Raw genomic sequence first — 22,766 nt, forward strand, 5'->3', positions numbered from 1 at the left:
GAAAGATTTGAAATACATGAGCAACCTGATGATTTGTAAACTCATATTCCATTTGTACACTTGTGGAGTCAGAAATAAATCAAATTAACATTGATGATTTAATTTTACTGCACACTTACATTTCAATCAAATTAACATTGATGGTTTCATTTTACTGCGCACTCACATTTTTCATGGTCTTACGCCTTGATTAGATAAACCAACAGTATTTAAACACAAATTAATCTTTCACATTTTACCTTATTATAGGTCTCACAGAGAGTGTCCCGAGACAGGTTCTATGGTTCTATGGTGCCATGTCACTTTGAATTCTGTAAAAACTATAGGAATTTTCTGAGCAAGAATTTGCCTGCATTGATACCATACCTCCATGTGTCTGGGGTCAGAGGTGGCTAGGGGCCGCCCCTAATCCATGCACAGGACGTGCAGTTTCTACAACTCTCTTCGCAGATAAATGATCTGCCAAGAAACTGAGTTGGAGTAAACCGACCACAATAAAATATACAGCAGTAATTCATACAGTCACTGTAAAACAACACAGCCATGTGTATCAATATAAAATATGCTATTATTGTCACCCCAGCTTTGATCCTACCCATTCTGACATTAGCCGAGTCTCCCCCCGGGCCTCATACAGACCCCTGTCATGTTGGCCCTTTCTTCCAAGATGTCCCGTGTTTTCTCACTAAACAGCGCGTAAAATGCCATCCGACAAGTGAACAAACATCGTAGCCACTCTCCACAATGGACTGTGACCAATGGGCTGCTTGTGTCCTACAACATACAGGCCAGGGATCCAAAGAAGAGCTTAAAGGAGCTGTAAGAAGGAGACCCCAGAACAGAGCAGTGCGGCAGGGAGGGAGGGGGTTGTTTACATTGCCCTGTGGTCGTGCAAAAGAAGAGGTCTGTAGGTTTACACAATACTTTAAGACTGCATTTTTCGGGGTTACTGTCTAGACCTGAGGCAGAGGGGGAAATGTATTTTGGATTTAATATAGACATTTTATGATTGCTAGGCTAATCTTAAATAATAGTATATATATACTGTAGACATGTAACCTTTGTGGGTGGGACGGGGGAACAACAGTTCATAAGGCCATGAGACCTTGGAAATTGCTTGGGCAATGTACTGTAGAAGGTCCTAAGTAACAACAATAGTAAGAAATCATCAGAACTCTCTTCCTGGTGATTAAAGCAACAATCTTGAGCAAACTGCTTTTCCATACATTTTTTTTTATTTTTTTTTATAATTTTTATCCCACAATTTTGTAACCCATTTTTTCACCCAGTGCCAATTGCCTAAGCAATGTAATCCTGGGCTCTGCTCTCCCTCTGCCGCGCTTGGGGAGACAACGGACTGACCTCATGCTTCCTTCAATGCATGAGTAGTCCAAGTTGTTTCTTTTCACCTGACAGGGAGGATTTCCCCGGTATGGACGTAGCGCATGGAAGGAACTCGTTATTCCAACCAGTTCCTTTCCCCTCCATCAGGCGCCCCGACTGGCCAGGGGGAGGCATTATTGAGACCAGTATTACTGCATGTTTTTCTGAGGGTATCTACCCTAGGAGACACGGGGAGAACATGCAAACTCCACATAGAAAGGCCTGGGGAGAACATGCAAACTCATAGAAAGGCCCTTTCGCCAACCCCACCTAGGGTGTAGGCACTCTTTTCCATACACTTTTTGACCCGTTTTAGATGCTAGATAAACAGCAGTAACTCAGCAGGTCCAAAGCTGTGTGGCTGGGTGTCTATCAACTGTACTCATGCACAAATTAAATGGTATATGGAGACAATAATACAGGATTAAATTGTGACAAAATATTATTTTGTATAAAGCATGCCATATATTAAAGAAATCACACCCAGTGTGAAGTGAGCGGTGCTATTGGGTGGATCTGAGACGCACATTATAAATACTTTGAGTGATTGAAAGACTAGAAAAGCTATATAAATGTGGCCCATGTATGGTATGAGTTTACTCCACAGCCTCAGGTGCACAGGAGCAAAATGTCAATGTCCATAAACTTTGGTGAGTGTCACTCTTGAGTCTTCACAAATCAATATCAAATAAGACCATCCACTACTGTGAATAATTCAGTTCACGATCACTTCATGAAGGTGTTGGTATAACTCGAGTTGGTAAAGTGTACTACAATACATTCGAATTTCAACTCAACAGCAACAGAGTACCATGCCTCTGTGAGGTTGTCAAGTCGATTACTTTGCACAAGTGAAACATTTTTGCACTGGCAGTTAAAGGGGATATATTGATATTGATCCTGTCTGTCATTCAGGACATGTGAAAATCAAACATGGCACTTAGCATTACTTATCCGTTCTGTGTGCCGGTAGCAGGCACTGGAAAGTAGCTGGCAACCTATGTGTAAAGGCTGGCTGGTGGCACTAAGGACTGAGCCAAGTGGTGAAGAGGGCAAGAAGCAGAGCATAAAATGAACTGCACTTTCCTTGCACTGTGGGGCAACCAATAAAAATGAAAATAAACAGCCTCACTGCTGCTCGCACATCCAGAAACTCCAGTCAAGACAACCCCAATCTGTTTCTATTGATCCACAATAGATGATATAAAGACAATATTAGTGAGAGGTGAATTGATGGTCTACCACCCTCTCAGGGACAGACTAATGTAAACAAGTAGTTGCTTCCTCATTATCTCAGTTACCACTGCTATCTTCACTCCTCGATTGAATAACATTTATATCCTGAGTATCAGAGAGGTTAACACTTAAACCCTACATACAATCATCGTATGTCAAATAGTTAAAGTATCTTATGTACAAGCTCATAGCGTATTGCATTTGTGACACGTAGTGAACTTGTAGATCCAATATTTCTTGCAAAAGTATCCCCTATTTTGCCAAAAGTTCATCTTTGCAAATGTTTGCCTATTATTCCCAGAAGAGGGACATTAGGCTTGTGTCACTAATCACAGTGATAATATGACTCTCTCTGTTTATAAACGTATGGTAATAAGAATCAAGAATCAAGAGTGATCTAGTAGAAGATCTAAAAGAATAACCCTGGCTGGTGTAAAGCACAGGCAGCTATGAAGAGCTAGCTGGGGTGAGACATTTAAGCACCGTATGAGCTCACTTCCACACAGAAGGAAACATCACAGTCATGGACAGTTTGGAGACAAATCAATGTCTTGCGCTGGCTGTAAGAAATATTTTGGTTTTCTACAACCAGTCTTAGCAGTTAAGCAATTGTACCAAGTATACTAATTTAATCAGTTAAAGGAGTAGTTCATCCCCAAAAAGAAAATGTTTCTATTGATTACTCACGCAATGGAGACTTGAGTTCAATAATATCTTTTTGTATTCAAGACAAAAATGTGATTATAGTAAATGTACATTGTAAATGTATTGTTATACATATTTAGAGATGTTACCGATCAATCGGCAATGGATCGGATCGGGCCGATCACAGCGTGATCGGCGATAATCGGTGGTTTAGATCAAAAGGTAAATTCACCGATCCGATCTGATCGGTGCATCCGATCAACCAGCCGTTCAGTATGCCCACTTGAGGCCATTTTGGGGTATTGATTTCCATAGTGCTGAAGGAATAATTAGTTACTGCTATGATAATAAATACATAGTAATGCTGGTAAATAACATTGTGTTCCAAAAATGAGGTTTGCTAAAGTCTACCTGCTGGTGGCGCTATAACAGGCCAATGTGAAAAAGGTAGCATTTGTTCCTTGACCTAGTGGGAATATGTGTGGCAAATTTCACGGTAATCGCAAGCTGCGTTGATGATTTGAGGCATTTTGTTCAAAAACGGAGCAATCCTGCAAGCTTTGGAAGCCAATATTAGCCAATCAGGATGGAATATGAAATACAGACGGATCGGACTTGATCACATGACTATAGAGATACTGTGTACCGATTTGCGTGATCTTTGGATAAAATCTCAAGGAGTAATATACAAAAATGTGTTTTACATAAGTCAGCCCAAAGGTGGCGCTATAAAAGGCTGATGTGAAAAATGCAGGGCAAAGGTTTATCCTTAGCCTCTAGGGAATGCGCTTACAAAGTTTGAAACTGATCGATGGAGTTATAGGTAAAACCACAAATCGGCCTGTTATAGCGCCACCATGAGGCTGATTTCAAAAATGTTAAGTGTCATTTCTTCTTCGACCTAGTGGGAACATTTGTGCGCGATTTCATGATAATTGCACTTTGCGTTTGGGATTTGAGGCATTTTGTTCCAAACGGCTCAATCCTACAAACTTTGGAAGCCAATCTTAGCCAATCAGGATGGAATATGAAAAATCGGACAGATCCGTGTCGATCACATGACTGTCGAGATACTGCCTACCGATTTGTAGGATTTTTGGACAAAATCTGTAAGAGTAGTGCACAGAAATGTGTCTTGCGAACATCGGCCACTAGGTGGCGCTAGAAAAAGCCCATTTGAAAAATTTAGGGCAGAGGTTCTAGATTGGCATCCAGGGAATGTGTGTGCTCACTTTGGCAGCGACCGGGCCAACGGCGACTGAGATTAGCTGCACACAAACTGCGAGGACGCACGGACGGACGCACGGACGGACGGACACACGGACGGACGGACACACGGACGGACGGACACACGGACGGACGGAGGGGAAAACATACTCTCCCCCATGCCTTCGGCTGGTGGAGACAATTAATTAATTAAAGTTAAAACATTAACATTTAGAAAATATAAATAATATATAAATAATAACTTGATCGGATCGGTGATTGATCGGTATCGGGTGATCAAACTTTTGTGATCGGTGCTCGGTGATCGGTGCTCGGTGAAAAAACCTGATCGGACCATCCCTAATATTTTGTCTTAGGAAAGTGACAAAAAACTAAGAAATATTATTGAACTCAATTCTCCATGGTGTGAATAATCAATAGAAGAAAAGTCATTTTGGGGGTGAACTACTCCTTTAAGTGCCGAAGGTTAACCTGAAACAAGCCACTTAAAAGTTAAAATGTCACTTTTTGTGTCCTATTAGTCCTTGATATATGATAAATGTATTCCTATTCCAGTCCACTTCTTCCATTGGTCACGCAGACATAATAACCTGACCTGGGCACTGCATCTGAACTGTGACCTCTACTTTTGACTGGCATTAGCAGGAAATTCCTGAAAGGCTTGTGTGCCTTAATACTGTGTATTGTCTCATCACATTCAGCCTGGTGTGACAACAATGACCAGCAGCAACAAAAAAAGCGTCTCATCTTTTACTAGAACTTGAACATCATAAAGTGGAAGAGACCTGATGTTGCCTCCGATACCTTTACATCAGGGGTCTTCAACGTTTTCAGGCCAAGGACCCCTTAGTTGAGAGAGAGAAGAAGCAGGGACCCCCACAACCTTTCCATATAGTTTCATTGTTTGACAGCACAATCATCAGTGTATTTTGAATTCATGTACATTTTTGTTTTCAGTTATTTAACCACTTGATCCAACATTACCTAATAAACTTGAAATTTCACTCTGTACTTGGTCTGCTCTTTTTATCCTATGGACCAAACCTCTTTGCCAAAAATAGCTGATCTACAAGCTCACAACACCTCGCAGCGCGAGGTGTTGTGAGCTTGTAGATCTGCTATTTGTGGCTACAGTTAGCCCTATTCACGGCCCGCCCACACAGCAAATTTCTCAGCAACTTCCTGGTGCTGACGTCAGTTTAGAAGGGGAAACTATAACAGAAATAGCTGGACTTAAAGCCAACAAATCATTATTTCGAACGGTAAAGTAAATTATAATGCTTTGTGCCTTTTACTATCTTGTGTTCTTGATCATGCTAGCCGTATTTTATACTTTACTATTCGGAAATTGCATTGAATTTGCGATTTCTGTGTTAACTCTATGGGCTTTTAGCAGGGTTTTACCCTTCAAAACGGGACTTCAGCACCAGGGGGATGCTGAGTGGGCGGGCCGTGAATAGGGCTAGTTCTCAAGTTGTTGTTCAAGTTGTTAATACAAAAAGGATTGGAAGATTTGGAGGACCCCCTGTAGTAACTCTGAGGACCCCCTAGGGGTCCCGGACCCCCTGTTGAAGACCCCTGCTTTACATTCAACGCTTTGTTTTGGCTTTAGGTATCCACACCCTAGCTTAGACACAGAGTTCTTGGCGTTTTGACTTCTTCTCCCTCCCCCAGGCTGAAGCCCCTGGCCCAGCTACTTCCATCAACAGCCCTGTAAACACCAGAGCAGGCAGCTTCAGAGAGCTCTGACCTTTGACCTTTCGGGCTTGTCATGTGTCAGAGGTCAGATAGCTGCAGTTTCTTTGCACAAAGTATCCACCCTGGTCGCCAGAACTCTGCACTCCTCCTAATACATAGACACACACCCGACCCGCAGGCACATAAACACACAAACAACTCCTCTTCTTACCCCTATCTCCCCTCCCTGCACGGTGAGCTCAGTTCTCTCAGTAAAGGTCAGCTCCACCCCGCACATCTCACTGGCCTGCTTAGCATATAGAGCTCTTTACTCTAGAGTGATGACAGGACCAGAGACATCTCCCCTGCAGACCCGATAGATTACCAGAGGTCTCTAGGGGCTCCAGACCAGATGCGTGTTTGCTACCCATAGTCACAGAGCAATACTGTCTGGCACACGCAGGTGTTTGGGGATCCCTCATTCTCTACCACTTATTGTGACCCTGGAGCCTGATTTATACTTTATATGAAAATAGCCAATCTACAAGTTCACAACACCTCATGGATGTGGAGCGCTGCGAGCTTGTAGATCGGCAATTCTCGCCATGCGACACCTTTGTACGAAGGAGCATAAGTTTGGCATAGCACTGACATCCATAACGCACAGCGGTAGCTGAGTCCTTGTCTCTAAGAGAGAGAGAGAGACAGACAGACAGGGGGAGAGTGTGTGTGTGTGTGTGTGTGTGTGTGTGTGTGTGTGTGTGTGTGTGTGTGTGTGTGTGTGTGTGTGTGTGTGTGTGTGTGTGTTGAGTGTGTGTGTGTGTGTGTGTGTGTGTGTGTGTGGTGTGTGTGTGTGTGTGTGTGTGTGTGTGTGTGTGTGTGTGTGTGTGTGTGTGTGTGTGTGTGTGTGTGTGCAAAGCAAATCCTTTGGACATACAAAATGCCACTGACTCCAGCATCAACACTTTTATCCTATCAAAGGCTCTATTGTCAGTTTGTTGCCATAGACTGCCTGTTAAAAAAAGAAAAAAAGAAAGATACCCTGCTTCGACTCTGTCTGGCTAGCCAAAGGTGTGTCAAATATCATAGGACGAACAGAAATACTACAAGGAGATGTCTCTTGCAGGGAAGCGCGTGTGACACATTGATCGCAAGTTCTGAGTTTAAATTCAAACATGCTTTGAACTAGGTCTAGGCTAGGCTGTGTAATCATCTGATACCATGAACGTGCTTGAGGGAATGTGCTGTAGCAATGCATTTGGAAAGCAAGCATGGGATTCACCTGAGGGCTTGTGCTGTTCCCCACCAAATGGTATTCGCACAGTGCCCTTACAGATTGAAAACCCCTTTCAACCAACACTCAGAGGCATGATGATCCAAATGTTATGATGGTGATGCTGCGCTGGCATACCACTGCGTGTGAGTGGCCGGTCACAGGCTATTCACCAACGGGGATAAAAGGGGTAAATTGCAGGAGGGCAGAAGCAACTGTCATATGATAGTTCTTCTTATCTGAGACATCTCTAGCACACGTCAGAGCGACGACAAAGGAATCAACAGTATTACGGAGATGTACGCTGTAGCATCTGAGTGATTACGGCAGTGGTCCAAGGATAATCTGGATAAACCGGGCATGGACCCTGGAGGAAGACAGGCGAATCAAGCCCACAACGACCCATCCCCCCACATCCAGCCCAGCCCACTCCACTGAGATGCCTTCTTAAATCACTATATTATTGATGTTAAAGGAGATATAGTCAACTTTTTCTTGAAAAACGGATGCAAAAATAAAAATAATGTTTCGAAAATATTTTATAAAAAATAAGCTTCATATATGTGTTTCAATTAAAAAATAACCACAAAAAGCGTAAAATAATGATAAAATAAATCATTTTGGCCATTGTCGGGCCGACACTTTGTTTACATCCTAGTCTAACACTTTAAGTAACAATGTGATGAGTGTGATGTGCTGAAAACAATGGTCAGTCTGAAAAAGGACCCCCAGACCTCATGTTAGGCTTTGTGAATCTATGTGAGCTAATCCCAGATTGAGATATCCTCTCTGCTTATTGAATGCATTGACTTGTCAGGTATCCAATACCTTATTTTGTGGGGTCTCCAGATGATTAGCTTAATGTAAAAACATAAGTGTATACAGGGTATCTGCACATTTATAAAGTGACAATTTAAGGACTTTCAAGACCATTTTAATACCAAACTGCCAAATATGAAGTAAGCAAGAGGCGAACATTGTGAAAATAGCAGATCTACATGCTCACAACCTTTCCTTAAAAAGATCATATGGACTCTGCTACATGCAGATACTATATAACCTGTACTGTTCTCTGTTAGGATCACTGTACTTCTCACAATGTGTCTACAGATAAAAAGAATAGAACGGAAACATTAATCATACATGCTGGGCACAAAATGACTAATAGATCTGAACTAAAATATGCTCACAGCGTGCCGCGGGTTTGAGTCCCGATCCCAACAGCCTTTGCTGCATGTCACTCCACATCTGGAGTGAGATCTTATGTGTGTGTGTGTGTGTGTGTGTGTGTGTGTGTGTGTGTGTGTGTGTGTGTGTGTGTGTGTGTGTGTGCGTGCGTGTGTGCGTGTGTGCGTGCGTGCGTGCGTGTGTGCGTGCGTGTGTGTGCGTGTGTGTGTGTGTGTGTGTGTGTGTGTATATATATAAATAATGTGACAAAAAACACCCCAAGGAGTGAGGACTATCCCTATCAATAAAAGGCATTAAAAAAGGGGGAAAAGATGAAAAGATGTACATGAAATTGGATATGCCCTTGTAATACAGTACACATAGATATTTTGTTTTTATTTGCATGGCCACCAAATCATTCTTTACAATGTTTTACAATGCAAAGCAGAATGCGGCCTCTTCCGTAACTAACAGTAACGGCAGAATAAAGGACACAAAACAAACCCTCCAGTGTTGTCCTATCCATGTATAATGCTCAATTCCCTCGTACAGACACCATTTCATGCCCTGTGCTATATACGTATACAAAGCAAGGCTAGAGATGAGAGAACACGTGAGAACAGCAAATGCCTGAAGAGCACTGTAAAATGCAGTGAGGATGAACAAACGATGATGCTGCACTATTGTTCGTTCTCTCTATCCGCTATCTCTCTCTCTCCATCTCTCTTATTGTCTCCGCCAGGCCGAAAGGCATGGCAGAGACAATGTTTTGCCCCCTGTCTGTCTGTCCGTCCGTGTGTACGTCTGTCCGTCCGTCCTTGTATCCGTCCGTCTGTTACCAGCTAATCTCCGGCACCTTTTGGCTTGGTCACTGGCAAACTGTGCACACACACTCCCTGGATGCCAATTCAGAACCTCTGCCCCACAGTTTTCACATGGGCCTGTTCTAGCGCCACCATGAGGCCAATTTTTGCTAAACACATTTTTTGACAGTACTCCTACAGATTTTGTCTAAAAATCACGCATCAATTGGTATACATATCTCTACAGTCATGTGATCAACATGGATCTGTACAATTTTTCATATTCTATCCTGGTTGGCTAAGATTGGCTTCCACACTTTGAAGGATTGGTCCGTTTTGAACAAAATGCCTCAAGTCATGAACACAGCGTGCACTCGTGAAATTGCGAGTCCGTTTTGTGTCTCATTGTATAACTTGAGAGCAACCGGCACAAAGAACTTTCCCAGTCTCTCACAACTCTGTCCTGGGTAGGTGAATCTGTCATTTCCTCTCTTACTCCAGTTTCCGGAGATCTGAAGGTGGAGGGGCCGAAGAAGGCACCCTTTTCACATTGGCCTATTACAGTGCCACCGGGAGGCCACAATAACCTATACCTGACCTGGTGGAGAGACCTGTGCTCGGATGAGCACTGCTTCTAGTCTTTCTATGCTTCCCTTTCTTTGCCTCTGTCCCTCTATCTCTATTTCCCTGCTCTCTCTCTGTCTGTGCATACATTTAACATCACATGTGATGAACTCACATGGCTGAATGCCTTTAAGGGCAGGCATGGGACAGTGTTCAAATGAAGCAGAGTAGTAGTGAAGGTGGTGTCAACCAGCAGACTAGTATCCTCAAATTCCTTTGAACACGGGAGAAGTGAAATCTCTTTTACTATCCTACTTGTTACTATAAAACAGAGATCTGAAATTGCACATTAACCATTGGCATTTGCAGAGACTTAGCTAGGCAGTGATGTAAAGTAACTAAGTACATTGATGCACGTAAGGCCCCCACCTGACCATGATTGGAGGAAGGCCCCACTCTATCCCGATTGGAGGAAAACTTGTCAACCACCAGTTCTCCACGTAGAGGGATCTGTAGTCCTGTTAATACCCCCATAGCCTGTAAGGATGGGCTGTAGGTTTACTTTTCTCCTTAGAGAGTTCACTTGGCCACTCAATCAGACATTGCACAAGGGCATTGACTATTGGCTTATGCAGGGTCTGATGAAGCTGATTAATCACTCTTCCTTACACAAAATGAAAGCTGTTAATTAACAGTATGGGATGTAGTTGCAGTCAGTACCAAGTCTCCACGTAATGGTCGCACGTATACTATGATGGATGGCATTTTTATAGCGCTTTTTTAAGCACCTGATTATAGTGCTTAAAAATACACTGTAAACGTTGCCTAAGGTTGGGCTTACAGAATGTCATGTGCCAATACTGAGACACATTGCTATGAAATGTTACACTATTCCGATCACTATCTGAGATTTAGGCATTTTGAACATGTGTACATTCATGACATGCAGATTTATTGCACACGCACGCACGCACGCACACACGCACGCACACACACACACAAAATGGTCATAAATAATTATGAAATGTTACACTATTCCGATCACTATCTGACATATAGGTTTACACTTTAATGTACATCAAATGAAATCTGACCACATACATATGTCCGGTAATGCGTGCAGGCATTTTGAACATTTGTACACAGATACAGCAAGTCACATGCATGAGCACACACACACATTCATACCATAACCATACACACCCACATGCATGACCTGGATTTGATATGTATTTGTTCTATTAACAGAACTGTGTTCCCCTTACATGCATATTGTTTAATGAGAGCATCTTACAGATGCAGTCATGAACTACATTATCAGGATAGTATAGGGAAAGAGATCCACAATTATACATGAACTTTGAATGAGGTCTAGCCAGAACCAGAGGCAAGCAAACTGACACTAGCGAAGCCAACCCATGGCAGAGTCAGGAAAGGCAAGAAGCGCACCACCTGTGTAGAAGCAACTGTGACGCCAACGAGACAGCTTAGCTAACAACCCTGCAGAGCTCAAGACCCTGATGTTAGATAGGAGAGTGTGGAGGGCAGTGATACAGGAGTCCCAAGTTGGTGTTGGCTATAGACCACGCTCTACGCATCGTATCTAGAATTAAGTCTGATTTATACTTTGATGTGTGTGTGTGGGGGGGGGCTATCAAAGACAGGAAGCGAACCGGTGACCTTCGGATTACCAGACAGCTTTTCTACTCACTAAGCTAGGCTACCCCTCTGATGATGATGATGATGAATGTCATCAATAAATTAACAAAACAAAACTACAGTGAGTCCGCGGTCGACTGTCAATTGTTCTCGGTCAATCAGCTCCACTGCTTATTTGGATCAAACAACAGATTAAAGGCGACTGTAATAAAAGAGTATCAGACAAAGGATTTTTTTCTAGCTCATTATAATCTTTAATCAAGTTCTACAGTAATCTTTGACAGACGTTATGCTTTTTGTACACAGACATAAAAGAGCATTCTTGACCTAAATCTAATTTACAATACATGCAGAAATACTGCACGCACGCACGCACGCACGCACGCACGCACGCAGCACGCACACACACACACACACACACACACACACACACACACACACACACACACACACACACACACACACACACACACACACACACACACACACACACACACACACACACACACACACACAAAATGTTCATAAATAATTATGATAAGCAACTGAAGCAAGCAACTTTTTAGTCATAAATAATTATGATAAGCAACTGAAGCAAGCAACTTTTTTTTTTAATTACCGATTTCACTCACATAATACGTCCTTGCCAACGGTGTATACAGATAGATAAATAAAACATAGATAATCTCATGTCCCCAACTCATCTGGCTTTGAGTGATTTAGGCTGTCGACTTCATGAATCTTTCCCTGTCTCTTGCCAGGCTGCAGCACATATGATTAATCTGTGAGTGAGCAAGGCAGCCAGTCATGTCTCATTTACTATAATCCAGTAATAGGCTTGAACGTAGCTGTGGTAATTTTGTCTCCTTATGGTAACGGCAACCCAGAAATCCAGCACTAATACACAGTAAAAGCCTCGGTGTCAATCTAACTCTGCGCGTATACAAATGTAACCTAATGGATCCATAGGTCTCCATAAGGTGACATTTGTACATTCGCAGTTATAAATGGAGAAATTCACACTAAGACATTTAGCCTACCGTGAAAAACGGCCAAATGCAACATTTTAAAAAAAAGGTGCTATACATGTAGGTTAAAAAGAACAGGGGAAAAGAACTGAACTGAAGCATGAGAACTCAACGACCCACTGGAATGCAAAGAATACCCATAATCCTCATACTATGCCTGTCTGTGACCCTTGAACTCTGCTGCCTTAGTGCTGAACTTGAGTTGACTCCTCTTAACATAAGCATTCTTAAATGCCCCTGTCTGAAGGATAGGCTGCATCTTTACATGATAATGCACAAATACTGCATTCTCTATATCTATTGATTAGATAGATAATGTTGTTTGGCTGAATGGAAATGGAATGAAATAGGCCCAATATGACTCACAAACTACCGCAAAGAGAGGTGCTTCTCTGTGAAAAAAATAGATAAATGAATGGAAAGAAAATAACATGCACACTTTTTTTTAAGATTTGTTTTTGGGCTTTTATGCCTTTATTGATAGGACAGTAGTGCCTAAGTGGTATGCACCTGGACCAGTAGGCCAGCGGGCCCCCCAATAACACGCAAACTTGACTCCCAACACCACAATTCAAATGCAATTATTTGTATGATAACTGATCGTCAACTAAGATGCCATCATTGTGAATCATGACTGCTCTATCGGAGAGTAGGAAGTTGTACTGGGAGTATTCAGAGTACCGTAATGCTGTAGTTCCCCCTGATCGTAGGGAGGATGTTTTACAGTAATGTGACACTGTCTCAGGATGATGGTCACTGTGGTGGCAGAACCATCTGCACCAACTTGGAACAGCATTTTGCTCTTGTGTATTTAGGGTTGCAGAGGGGGCATTGTGTAAATATGAGGAAATGATTAATCCTATCTGCATTCTGGCCTGTATTTGCTATTTCTCTACATACAATTTGCAGTCGGAGCAACCAAACCAGTGCACCGTCAGCAACTTTCAAGGATATTAAGTCCTTTTACTGGAACGCACCTTTCTTTCTAGTGAACAACTTCCTATGGGGCGTGTAAAGCCGGGCTATTCTATTGTTTGTGTCTCTGAGATAAAACACAGCACGGTCTTATCATGTCTCAGTTGTCTGGAAGCCATGGACATCCACCCCTCCCTCATATACTGAACTCACTGGAGAGGTGAGAAGAGGAACTCATTAAGAATGAGTGAGACAGAGAGAGAGAGAGAGAACAAGAGACAAGAAGATTGTTCTGAAATTGTTAATATCACCCTCTGACATGAACAGGCTAAATGGTCTAAATTCCTATAGCGCTTTATCCAAAGGCCTTTACAAAGTGCATTACGTTCACACGCCGACAGCACCATGCAAGGAGCTGACCTACACACTGGTTGCAGTTAGGTGTTCATTGCCTTGCTCAAGGACACTTCGACACAAGCTAGGAGGAGCCGGGAATCAAACCGACAATCTCCCTCCCGTTCCCAGAAAGCTGGTACAACTCCCGGCCATCCTTACCCGAATGAACCCTGGCATCCCTATTCCGGGGTGAAAATTCAGGAAGAATAGCAGATCTACAAGCTCACACCCATGTCACATTTTTGACACATTGTGAGCTTGTAGATCAGCTATTTTCAGCAAAGAGATTTGGTGTCAAGGCAAAAAAGGAACAGAGCTAGTAATCATCATGCTGGTTAACAAATATAGCATCACTGTCGGGCAGAAACCGTGTATCTCCAAGTTTCAAATTTGTATGGTTTTCGGTAAAGTAAAGCCCAGCTTCACCATACCACACTGTCGCGAAAATAGCAAATCTACAAGCACACAATGCTGTAGACCGGCCATGTTCACTACTTTGAATCATTTCTCAAATGATAAATACAAAACGAACGGTTTCCACCCGACAACAACGAAATATATGGACGGTTTGAGTGATGTTTGGTGCAGGGTGGGCAGCAGCAGTGGAGCTGTAGGAAGACATGTTGTCAACAGTCAGCCGGGTTGTTTGACAGGCAGATGAGTGCCCCAGGGCAACAGCCTATAGTCCAAGCTAAGAGCTCATGGTCATGTGACCGGTGGATTAGCATTAGCTCAAGTTAAAAAGGGGGAGGGGGCAGCAGTGAGTGTGCACGTCTGCCGCCTACTTCCTGATCACGTCCTTTTGCCTGTGTGTGTGTGTGTGTGTGTGTGTGTGTGTGTGTGTGTGTGTGTGTGTCTGATAGATCACTGGTTCCCAAACAGTGGGTCGGGACCCATTTGTGGGTTGCTGAAATTTCTTTTTGGGTCCCATAATTTGTTGTTTCCTAACATTTCAAAACATTCCCAAAAAAGCCAATATTTTCATGTATTCCAAACAAATTTCATTATTTTTTCAGTAATTTATGAACAAATAAATAAGAAAATTCTCAGAAATTACAACAAATGTTTAAGAAGTAGTGAAAATAGACAATCTACAAGCTCACAGTGCGGTGCGAAACGACACATTGTGAGCTTGTAGATCTGCTGTTTTCACTAGTTTGTGTCCAGGGCAAACGTCTCTTTTCTCTTTTGGGTCACAGGCTAAAAGGTTTGGGAACCACTGTGATAGATAGACCTTTATTGATCCCACCGGGGAAATTCAATGATGTCTGTACAGCAGTTACGAAACACGGGGCCAGATACAGATTAGAAGAGGAAGGAGATACAGCGACATCCATTTCCACTTTCCACAGAAAAGTGTACCTGTGCCTTCTATGCAATCCAACGTGTACGTGAAACTTTACAGAAGGGTGAGCTCACAACAAGTCACAGGCACAGCACAAAGCACTGAAGCTTACAGATCTGCTATGTTTTGTGCGTGACCCCATGGAGACTGGAATTCATGGATTTTGTTTTTGTTTTTGTCACATTCCTAAACCAATAATTTGATGACCAGCAGTGGTTCCCTATGGAGTCATAAAGAGTCTCCTGAAATGAGTGGCTTAGGAATGCGACAAAAACAAAAAGATATCGATGAATTCAAGTCTGCATGGGGTGAGTAATCGATAGGGGGAAAAAATCATCAGTCATTTTGGGGTGAACTATCCCTTTAAGGACGTGTCCAAAAGCCACTATTTGTAAATCATGCAACACTTTTGTATAATGAAGTAGGGCTTTAATTTAGAAAAAAACATACGGTACACATTTGAAACCTGGAGATACCTAGGTTTCTGTCTGACAGTGACAAAATGTTCTTTGCTCAGCTATTATTTATTGTGAACTTATGTGAAGGTCCGGAAAGAGTATATTTTCACAAACAAAACATAAGACCAATGACTTCTCGATCCATCCTCCTCCTCAACTGTCAGACAACAGACTCTCAGGCTATCGCACAGTCACTGCATATGTGATTCTAAGCCCTTGACTCACAGCTTAGTCAGTTGGGAAACCACATACTGTAATAGGCCAACATCTAGCCATTCATTATGACACTGTCATGAATAGGTCAGCTAACCTTCTGAAAGCCCCCCCCCTTACTGAAGACTTCTTATCACAACTTATCATCTTCCAGTGCTGAGCTGACATATTTGCCTGACAGTGGGGAAAGTCATGAAGTGATGAGAAGTGAGAACCCTAGAGAGGCTTATGAACATGCCATGCCGTGAGCACATGGCACAGACTAATCAGAGAATCAAGGCAGGGGCATAGGGTTCCCTTCCCTTCCCATTTACACTCCTGGGTCTGCTTCTTCAACAAATCTACACAAAACTATTCTAATAGTTATTGTTAATCGACTAAATGGATTAGTCTGATTAACCACTTAACCCTGTTTTATACTTACAGAAGAATAGAGGAAATAGACGATCTACAAGCTCACAACACATTGCTAAATTGCTAAATGTCCATTAATTGTTAATTGAGGCAAAGGTTTGAATTAATCGTGCTATTGATTTGAAGTCATATCGCTTAGCCAGCCATATCATGCAGGGCAGCTGTGCCAGCCAGTGAAGTCATGCCTGACTGGTGTGCTACTGCTACGTCCCTGTGCCAATCCCAAAACATTCACTCTCAGGCAAAAGGGAGCAGCCAGACAGGCACATGCACACATATAGACATCAAAGGGGGCTTGAGCCCCTGCCCTTTTATCCTTCTGTAAAAAAGTGCCCTCTCCAGACCATGAATGCAGTTTTTACTGTGGTGAAAGAAATGCAAATATCCTCTTTCCATGCGAGAAGGCAGAATTCAAGAGAATTGCCTTGTCCAAATTCTCCTGAACTTGAATGCAGCATCTTATGTTGAAAGAATTGCACTCTCTATGTAGAAATCCATGCCGTTACGGCAGATACTGACTTGATAATGCTTAGTTCAGTGTGGTATCAATCATATACCGAAAATAGCCGACCTCCAATCTCACAACATGTCGCAACGCGGCAAGTCTCAGGGACTGTTTGAGCAGCAGAACAGATAATGTACCCTGCAATGACCTGGGCAAGTTTGAAAAGACCATTAGAAGGGCTATGTTAATAAAACAGGTTGTGAACCAGACCAGAGCTAATGTCATGTACAAACGGCAAACTGTTTCACTTCCTCCAGCTGATAGAAAAGAGCAGGCACGTGCACTGTATCAGTGTCTGTAAAAAGTGCTCTCTCCAGACCATGAATGCAGTTTTTACAATAGTGAAAGAAATACAAATGCCCTCTTTCCATGCCACACCTGAAGGAAGCATTCAAGGAAATTGCCTTGTCCAAACTCTCCTGAACTTGAATGCAGCATCTAATATTGAAAGAATTGCCCTTTCTGTGTAGAAATCCATGCTGTTACACCACATCTCTTGTTTTGACTTGATTGTGCTTAGTTCAGTGTGGTATAACACACCGAAAATAGCCGACCTCCAAGTTCACAAAGCGTTGTGAACTTGGAGGTCTGCTATTTTCAACATTTTCCACCAAAGGCCCTTTTAGAAATTTCAGCCCCTGCCTCTCTAACATTCTCTGGAAAAGAGACATCATTAAATGAAGCTAGGGCTGTCACGATAGGACATTTTACATGACGATTAATTGTCACTCAAATAATTGCGATTAACGATTTAATTGTGTTTTTGTCGTTGATAATTACATTTCTGTTTGGCTTTTAGGCTTTGAAGTTGTACATGGTAGATATGACACATAACCTAAATATACAAAGAAATTATGGACATATTTGACAACTTTCTACTTAAAAAATAACATTGATAGTGGAAATAGCCGATCTACAAGCTCACAACGCGTCGCATCAATGTGAGCTTGCAGATCTGCTATTTCCACTATTTTTTACTTTAAAAAGAATATATATGAAACATTTTCAACATTCACGATTATGAAGATTGTGAAAAATAATCGCGATTATGTAAAATAATTGCAATTAGACGATTATGTAATAATTGTGACAGCCCTAAATGAAGCCTTCTGACAGCCTTGGAGAGAGAGGACCTTAAGCTCATCAAATTATAGCCGCTATAGAATATTAGAATCAGTGAGGATAAATGCCTAATTTACACTTTGTAAATAACTGATTTTCAAGCGATAAATGCAACACAGACACAAGGCCCTGGTGTAGACAGTTGAGTTCAGTCATTCAGGCATGTTGAATATGATATGAAACGGTAATGACATACACTAGAGGAGCATATGTCCAAGGCAAATATGATATCACATCAAAGTAGGGATCATAGCGCTTATAGGGAGTCAGCATTCTGCATGTTGGCCTATGTGATGAAAGACAATCAGGAAGGTAAGTTGGAGTCACTACTGTGGAGAATTAAATGAGTTATCAATTACTCGCATGACAGACAGTACACACACACACACACACACACACACACACACACACACACACACACACACACACACACACACACACACACACACACACACACACACACACACACACACCTGAAGCAGAAACATCAAAGCTCAAGTGACATTTCAGTTACACTTGTCTCTTATTAAACACCAAGGCGTTGGTTCAGGAGTTCATTCAGTCTCCATGGACAGATTTAAATTGACCTTTCAATATATTCCCTTACATCTGACACACAAAGGTTATTATTTAACATCAGTATGCTATCATCTACAATACATACAATAAGATACAGTATTAACACAATCTATTTACTTTACAAAGTATTATTTTTTCCAAGAAGTAGGCTGTATTTTCACAAACCAACCCAGACTTATCTATGACAAAAGAAAAACTTCTAATACAGGCTAATTTTATGTTGTGCATTGGACAATCTCCGATATGATTTTAAACATAAGGTGTGCGACTGCAAAGCTGGCAGTCCAGCCTCTACAACAACACTACAGGACAGTAGATACTTTCCGCACCATGCGCCATTGCAGAAATTCAAAGAGTCTAAAGACCTTTTGCATTTTTATCAAAAAAACATCCTAGGAAAACGACAATGTTCGACAAAATGAGGGCCATTCTTGAGAGAAGACAATGGCTGCTTCTACCCAGCGGCAGCAGTCAGGCTTTCACCTGTCAAACTTTAGAAGCAAGCAACGCTCATTACGCGATTATATGCGCCTGAGCGCTGTCTGTCTCTGTCTAACGGTTATTGCAGCCCCAGCCTATAAAAACATGTCCATGCTCTATGTACACAGCATTTATCTTTACAGTCCTATTTCAGCTGATAGCTTGAGACTTTGTGCCTCATGTGTAGATCACAATTTGTGCCGTGTAAAGACCAGCGTTGCATTCTCTCGCTTTGACAGGCAAGGCTGAGGGGGGGGGGGCGTCCCTGCCTGCCTGTTGATTCACTAGGTTTATTACAACAACAACAACACGGAGGAAAGAAAACCAACCATTAGTGGAGTCAACTGGTCAATGGCAAATATTAACTGAAACTATTATGTCCATGTTTACATAGAAGAGCGCTCCTATACCCATAGGGGGGCGCGCGCGCACACACACACACACACACACACGCACACGCACACGCACACACACACACACACACACACACACACACACACACACACACACACACACACACACACACACACACACACAAACACACACACACACACACACACACACACACACACACACACACACACACACATACACACACACACACACACACACACACACACACACACACACACACACACACACACAGAGAGAGAGAGAGAGAGAGAGAGAGACAGCGCAGAGCAGTTTGTTTACAAAGCGCTGTCATGTCAGAGCATTCTTTCCCAGTAAAGAGAAGACCCTCGGTCTCTCGGCAGAAGCGCAGCGTAGAGTCAGGGCCACGGCCGTGTAGTGTAGTGTAGTGTAGTGTAGTGTAGTGTAGTGTAGTGTAATGTAGTGTAGTGTAGTGTAGTGTAGTGTAGTGGTGGAGCGGACCTACCTCTGTGTTGTCCTCTTTCATAAAAGTCAAGCAGGGAACCTGGAGCAACGTGAACGGAGCGGAGCGGCCAGACCTACGACACGAAGCCCTCCTCACAAGCTGCTAGTTTCCAACAGTTCACTACGCACTTCTCTCTCTCCCCCTCACTCACTCACTCACTCACTTGCTCTCTCTCTCACACACACTCACACTCACTGTCTCTATCTCTCGTTCTCGTTCTCTCTCTCTCTCTCTCTCTCTCTCTCTCTCTCTCTCTCTCTCAGTCACACACACTCACTCACTCGCTCTGTGTCTCTCTCTCTCTCTCTCTGTCTCTGTCTCTCTCACCCTCCCTCTCCACTGCATGTCTCCAGTGGTGTAAAAAAAAGTAACTAAATACATACTCGCGTGCCATTTACTCAAGTACTGTACAATTTTGAGGTATTGGTACTTTACTTGAGTCTTTCTACTTTTACTCCCACTCCACAACATCTCGGATACAATTATAGCCTATTGTGCTTTTTTTTTTTACTCCACTAGATTTATTTGAAAGGTTTAGTTACAAAGTAACTATAAATAACTATAGTTACTTACGGTAGCCTAGCCTATATTCCAGACTTTTTCCACCACACACACACTCTCTCGCTCTCTCTCAAACCGCCCACTAATAGGCTACTAATACAGATAAATATACTACGAATACATACGCTGTAGATATTTTATTTAGCTTATTCACACTAACATTTCACTTGCTGTGAGTGAGACTCCATCCTTTCTATTTTCCACCATATCATAGACCTTGAATTTTGACAACAGAACGAGAACGAACGAACAACTCTATCAGAGTAGGAAGGCTAAAAGTCAATCATTCATCATTTGAAAGGTTATTTCTTCCATTATATTCAAACTCATGCAGTGTACACTGCAGTGGTTGCAATGCAGAGCTCAGCTGTGCCACACATTATTAGACCATGCAGACTAGTTAACATACGCATTAATCTGTTCATTTAAAATACCATGCATTTGTTTTTAAGGTATTTTCCCCAAGGTGGAGGTTAGCGCCACCTGGCGGTAGATGGATTGGCTGTTGGCAAAATATGCCTCTCTTATTATTATCACATTTCCATTAGGGTTGTAGGGGTGCATGTGTGGTGTGTGTGTGTGTGTGTGTGTGTGTGTGTGTGTGTGTGTGTGTGTGTGTGTGTGTGTGTGTGTGTGTGTGTGTGTGTGTGTGTGTGTGTGTGTGTGGTGGGTGACCGATAGGAGAGCAGAGTGGTAGAGAGAAAGGGAATTAAGGAGGAATCAGGGAGGGGATGGTGAAACAGAGCAAATTCATTATTGTTGTGTGCCTGAGGGAAGCAACCTCAGACTGAACGTGAAGTGGTTGCCTTGGTGAGAAAGAAAATGAATAGAAATAGCCCATGGTAACCTTTGCACAACTGTTGATTTGAATGCTATACACTGTGGGTTTCTCTTGTCTTGCACCTCTCCCTCCTAACTGGAACAAATGGAGCATGTTTATGCTAAACATACAAATACAAGATCTACTATTCAAGTTTTTCCACTATTTATCCATTTAATTGTCAGTAGCTTAACTATCCATATTGACTAACTTTGTCATGCTCCAGTGGTACAGTAGCTACAGGAGGGAGGATATATCTGTTGATTTTAGAGTTTGTAACATGGCTTAGTGTTCCATGTGTAAATAGAAATCCCAACGACATAAGGTCACAGAAAGAGAGAAAATTTGAACTCAAGATTTTTTCTCACTTCCCCGTGAGAAACAGTATCTGCACATGCAGTCTGACAAGACAACTATTTCTCTATTCTCTCTCTCTCTCTCTCTCTCTCACACACACACACACACACACACACACACACACACACACACACACACACACACACACACACACACACACACACACACACACACACACACACACACACACACACACACAAGCCCATACATCAGAACCCTTCAGGCATTGCACTCTGTTGAAGCCGAATCGATTTTCCAAACTGATTGGCTGGTGGCCAGGCCTGGAGGGTGACAGTTGCTTCTTCAAACAGCTGAGTCAGCAGCCACTGACGGTAAAAATCTGGACGTGTCCGCCTGCCACCCCCCCCCCCCCCCTCACCTCCAACCATGCAGCCCAAGATCTGTGTGTGTGTGTGTGTGTGTGTGTGTGTGTGGTCTGGTCGGTAAAATCCCCCATGTTAACACTTGAGTGTTAAATTAACACTCAGGATTTGATTACAGTACAGTATGGGGTCAGGGGAGAAGCGTGCATGGGGATTGCTTGTTTGACTTCCTTTCCCATTGCCGTAAAGCAGGGGTCTTCAACGTTTTCAGGCCAAGGACCCCTTAGTTGAGAGAGAGATGAAGCAGGCCCCACACACCTTATCACAGATTTCATATATAGTTTAATTGCTTGACAGCACAATCATCAGTGTATTTTGGGTTCATGTCAATTTGTGTTTTCAGATATTTAACCACTTGAACCGTCAATACTTAGTTAACTTGACCTTTCACTCTGTACTTGGTCTGCTCTTTTTCCCCTTTACAGGAAACCTCTTTGCCAAAAATAGCCAATCTACATCGGCTATTTTTGGCTTAAGTTCTCAAAATAGGGAAAAAAAGCTTCTATCACACAAAGATTTGGAGGACCCCTTGTAGTAACACTAAGGACCCCCTGTTGAAGACCCCTGCCGTAAAGCATCTGATGTCACATAAAGTGCTGCTATGTCCAATTGTCCATTGATGTAATACTATGTCTGTTTTTTTCCATAGCTCTTTTCATTAATGACGTTCTGCCAGCCA

At 42.6% G+C, this 22,766-nt stretch overlaps 1 protein-coding gene across 2 annotated transcripts in view; it reads right to left on the reverse strand.

Annotated features, from left to right (window-relative positions):
- Nucleotides 1-20,219, reverse strand: part of stat5a (signal transducer and activator of transcription 5a) — an 86,473-nt gene extending 66,254 nt beyond the window's left edge. Inside the window, exon 1 of one of the 2 annotated variants that reach the window (XM_080724967.1) lies at nt 19,967-20,219. In XM_080724967.1, coding sequence (XP_080581093.1) covers nt 19,967-19,987 — 21 coding nt within the window. In that variant the 5' untranslated portion in view covers nt 19,988-20,219. The remainder of the gene's footprint in view (nt 1-19,966) is intronic. The other variant, XM_080724968.1, reaches the window with a different exon arrangement.
- Nucleotides 20,220-22,766: the final 2,547 nt, after the last annotated feature.

Source organism: Nannobrachium achirus (genome assembly GCF_963921795.1).
Source record: "Nannobrachium achirus genome assembly, chromosome: 4".
Taxonomy (NCBI): domain Eukaryota; kingdom Metazoa; phylum Chordata; class Actinopteri; order Myctophiformes; family Myctophidae; genus Nannobrachium; species Nannobrachium achirus.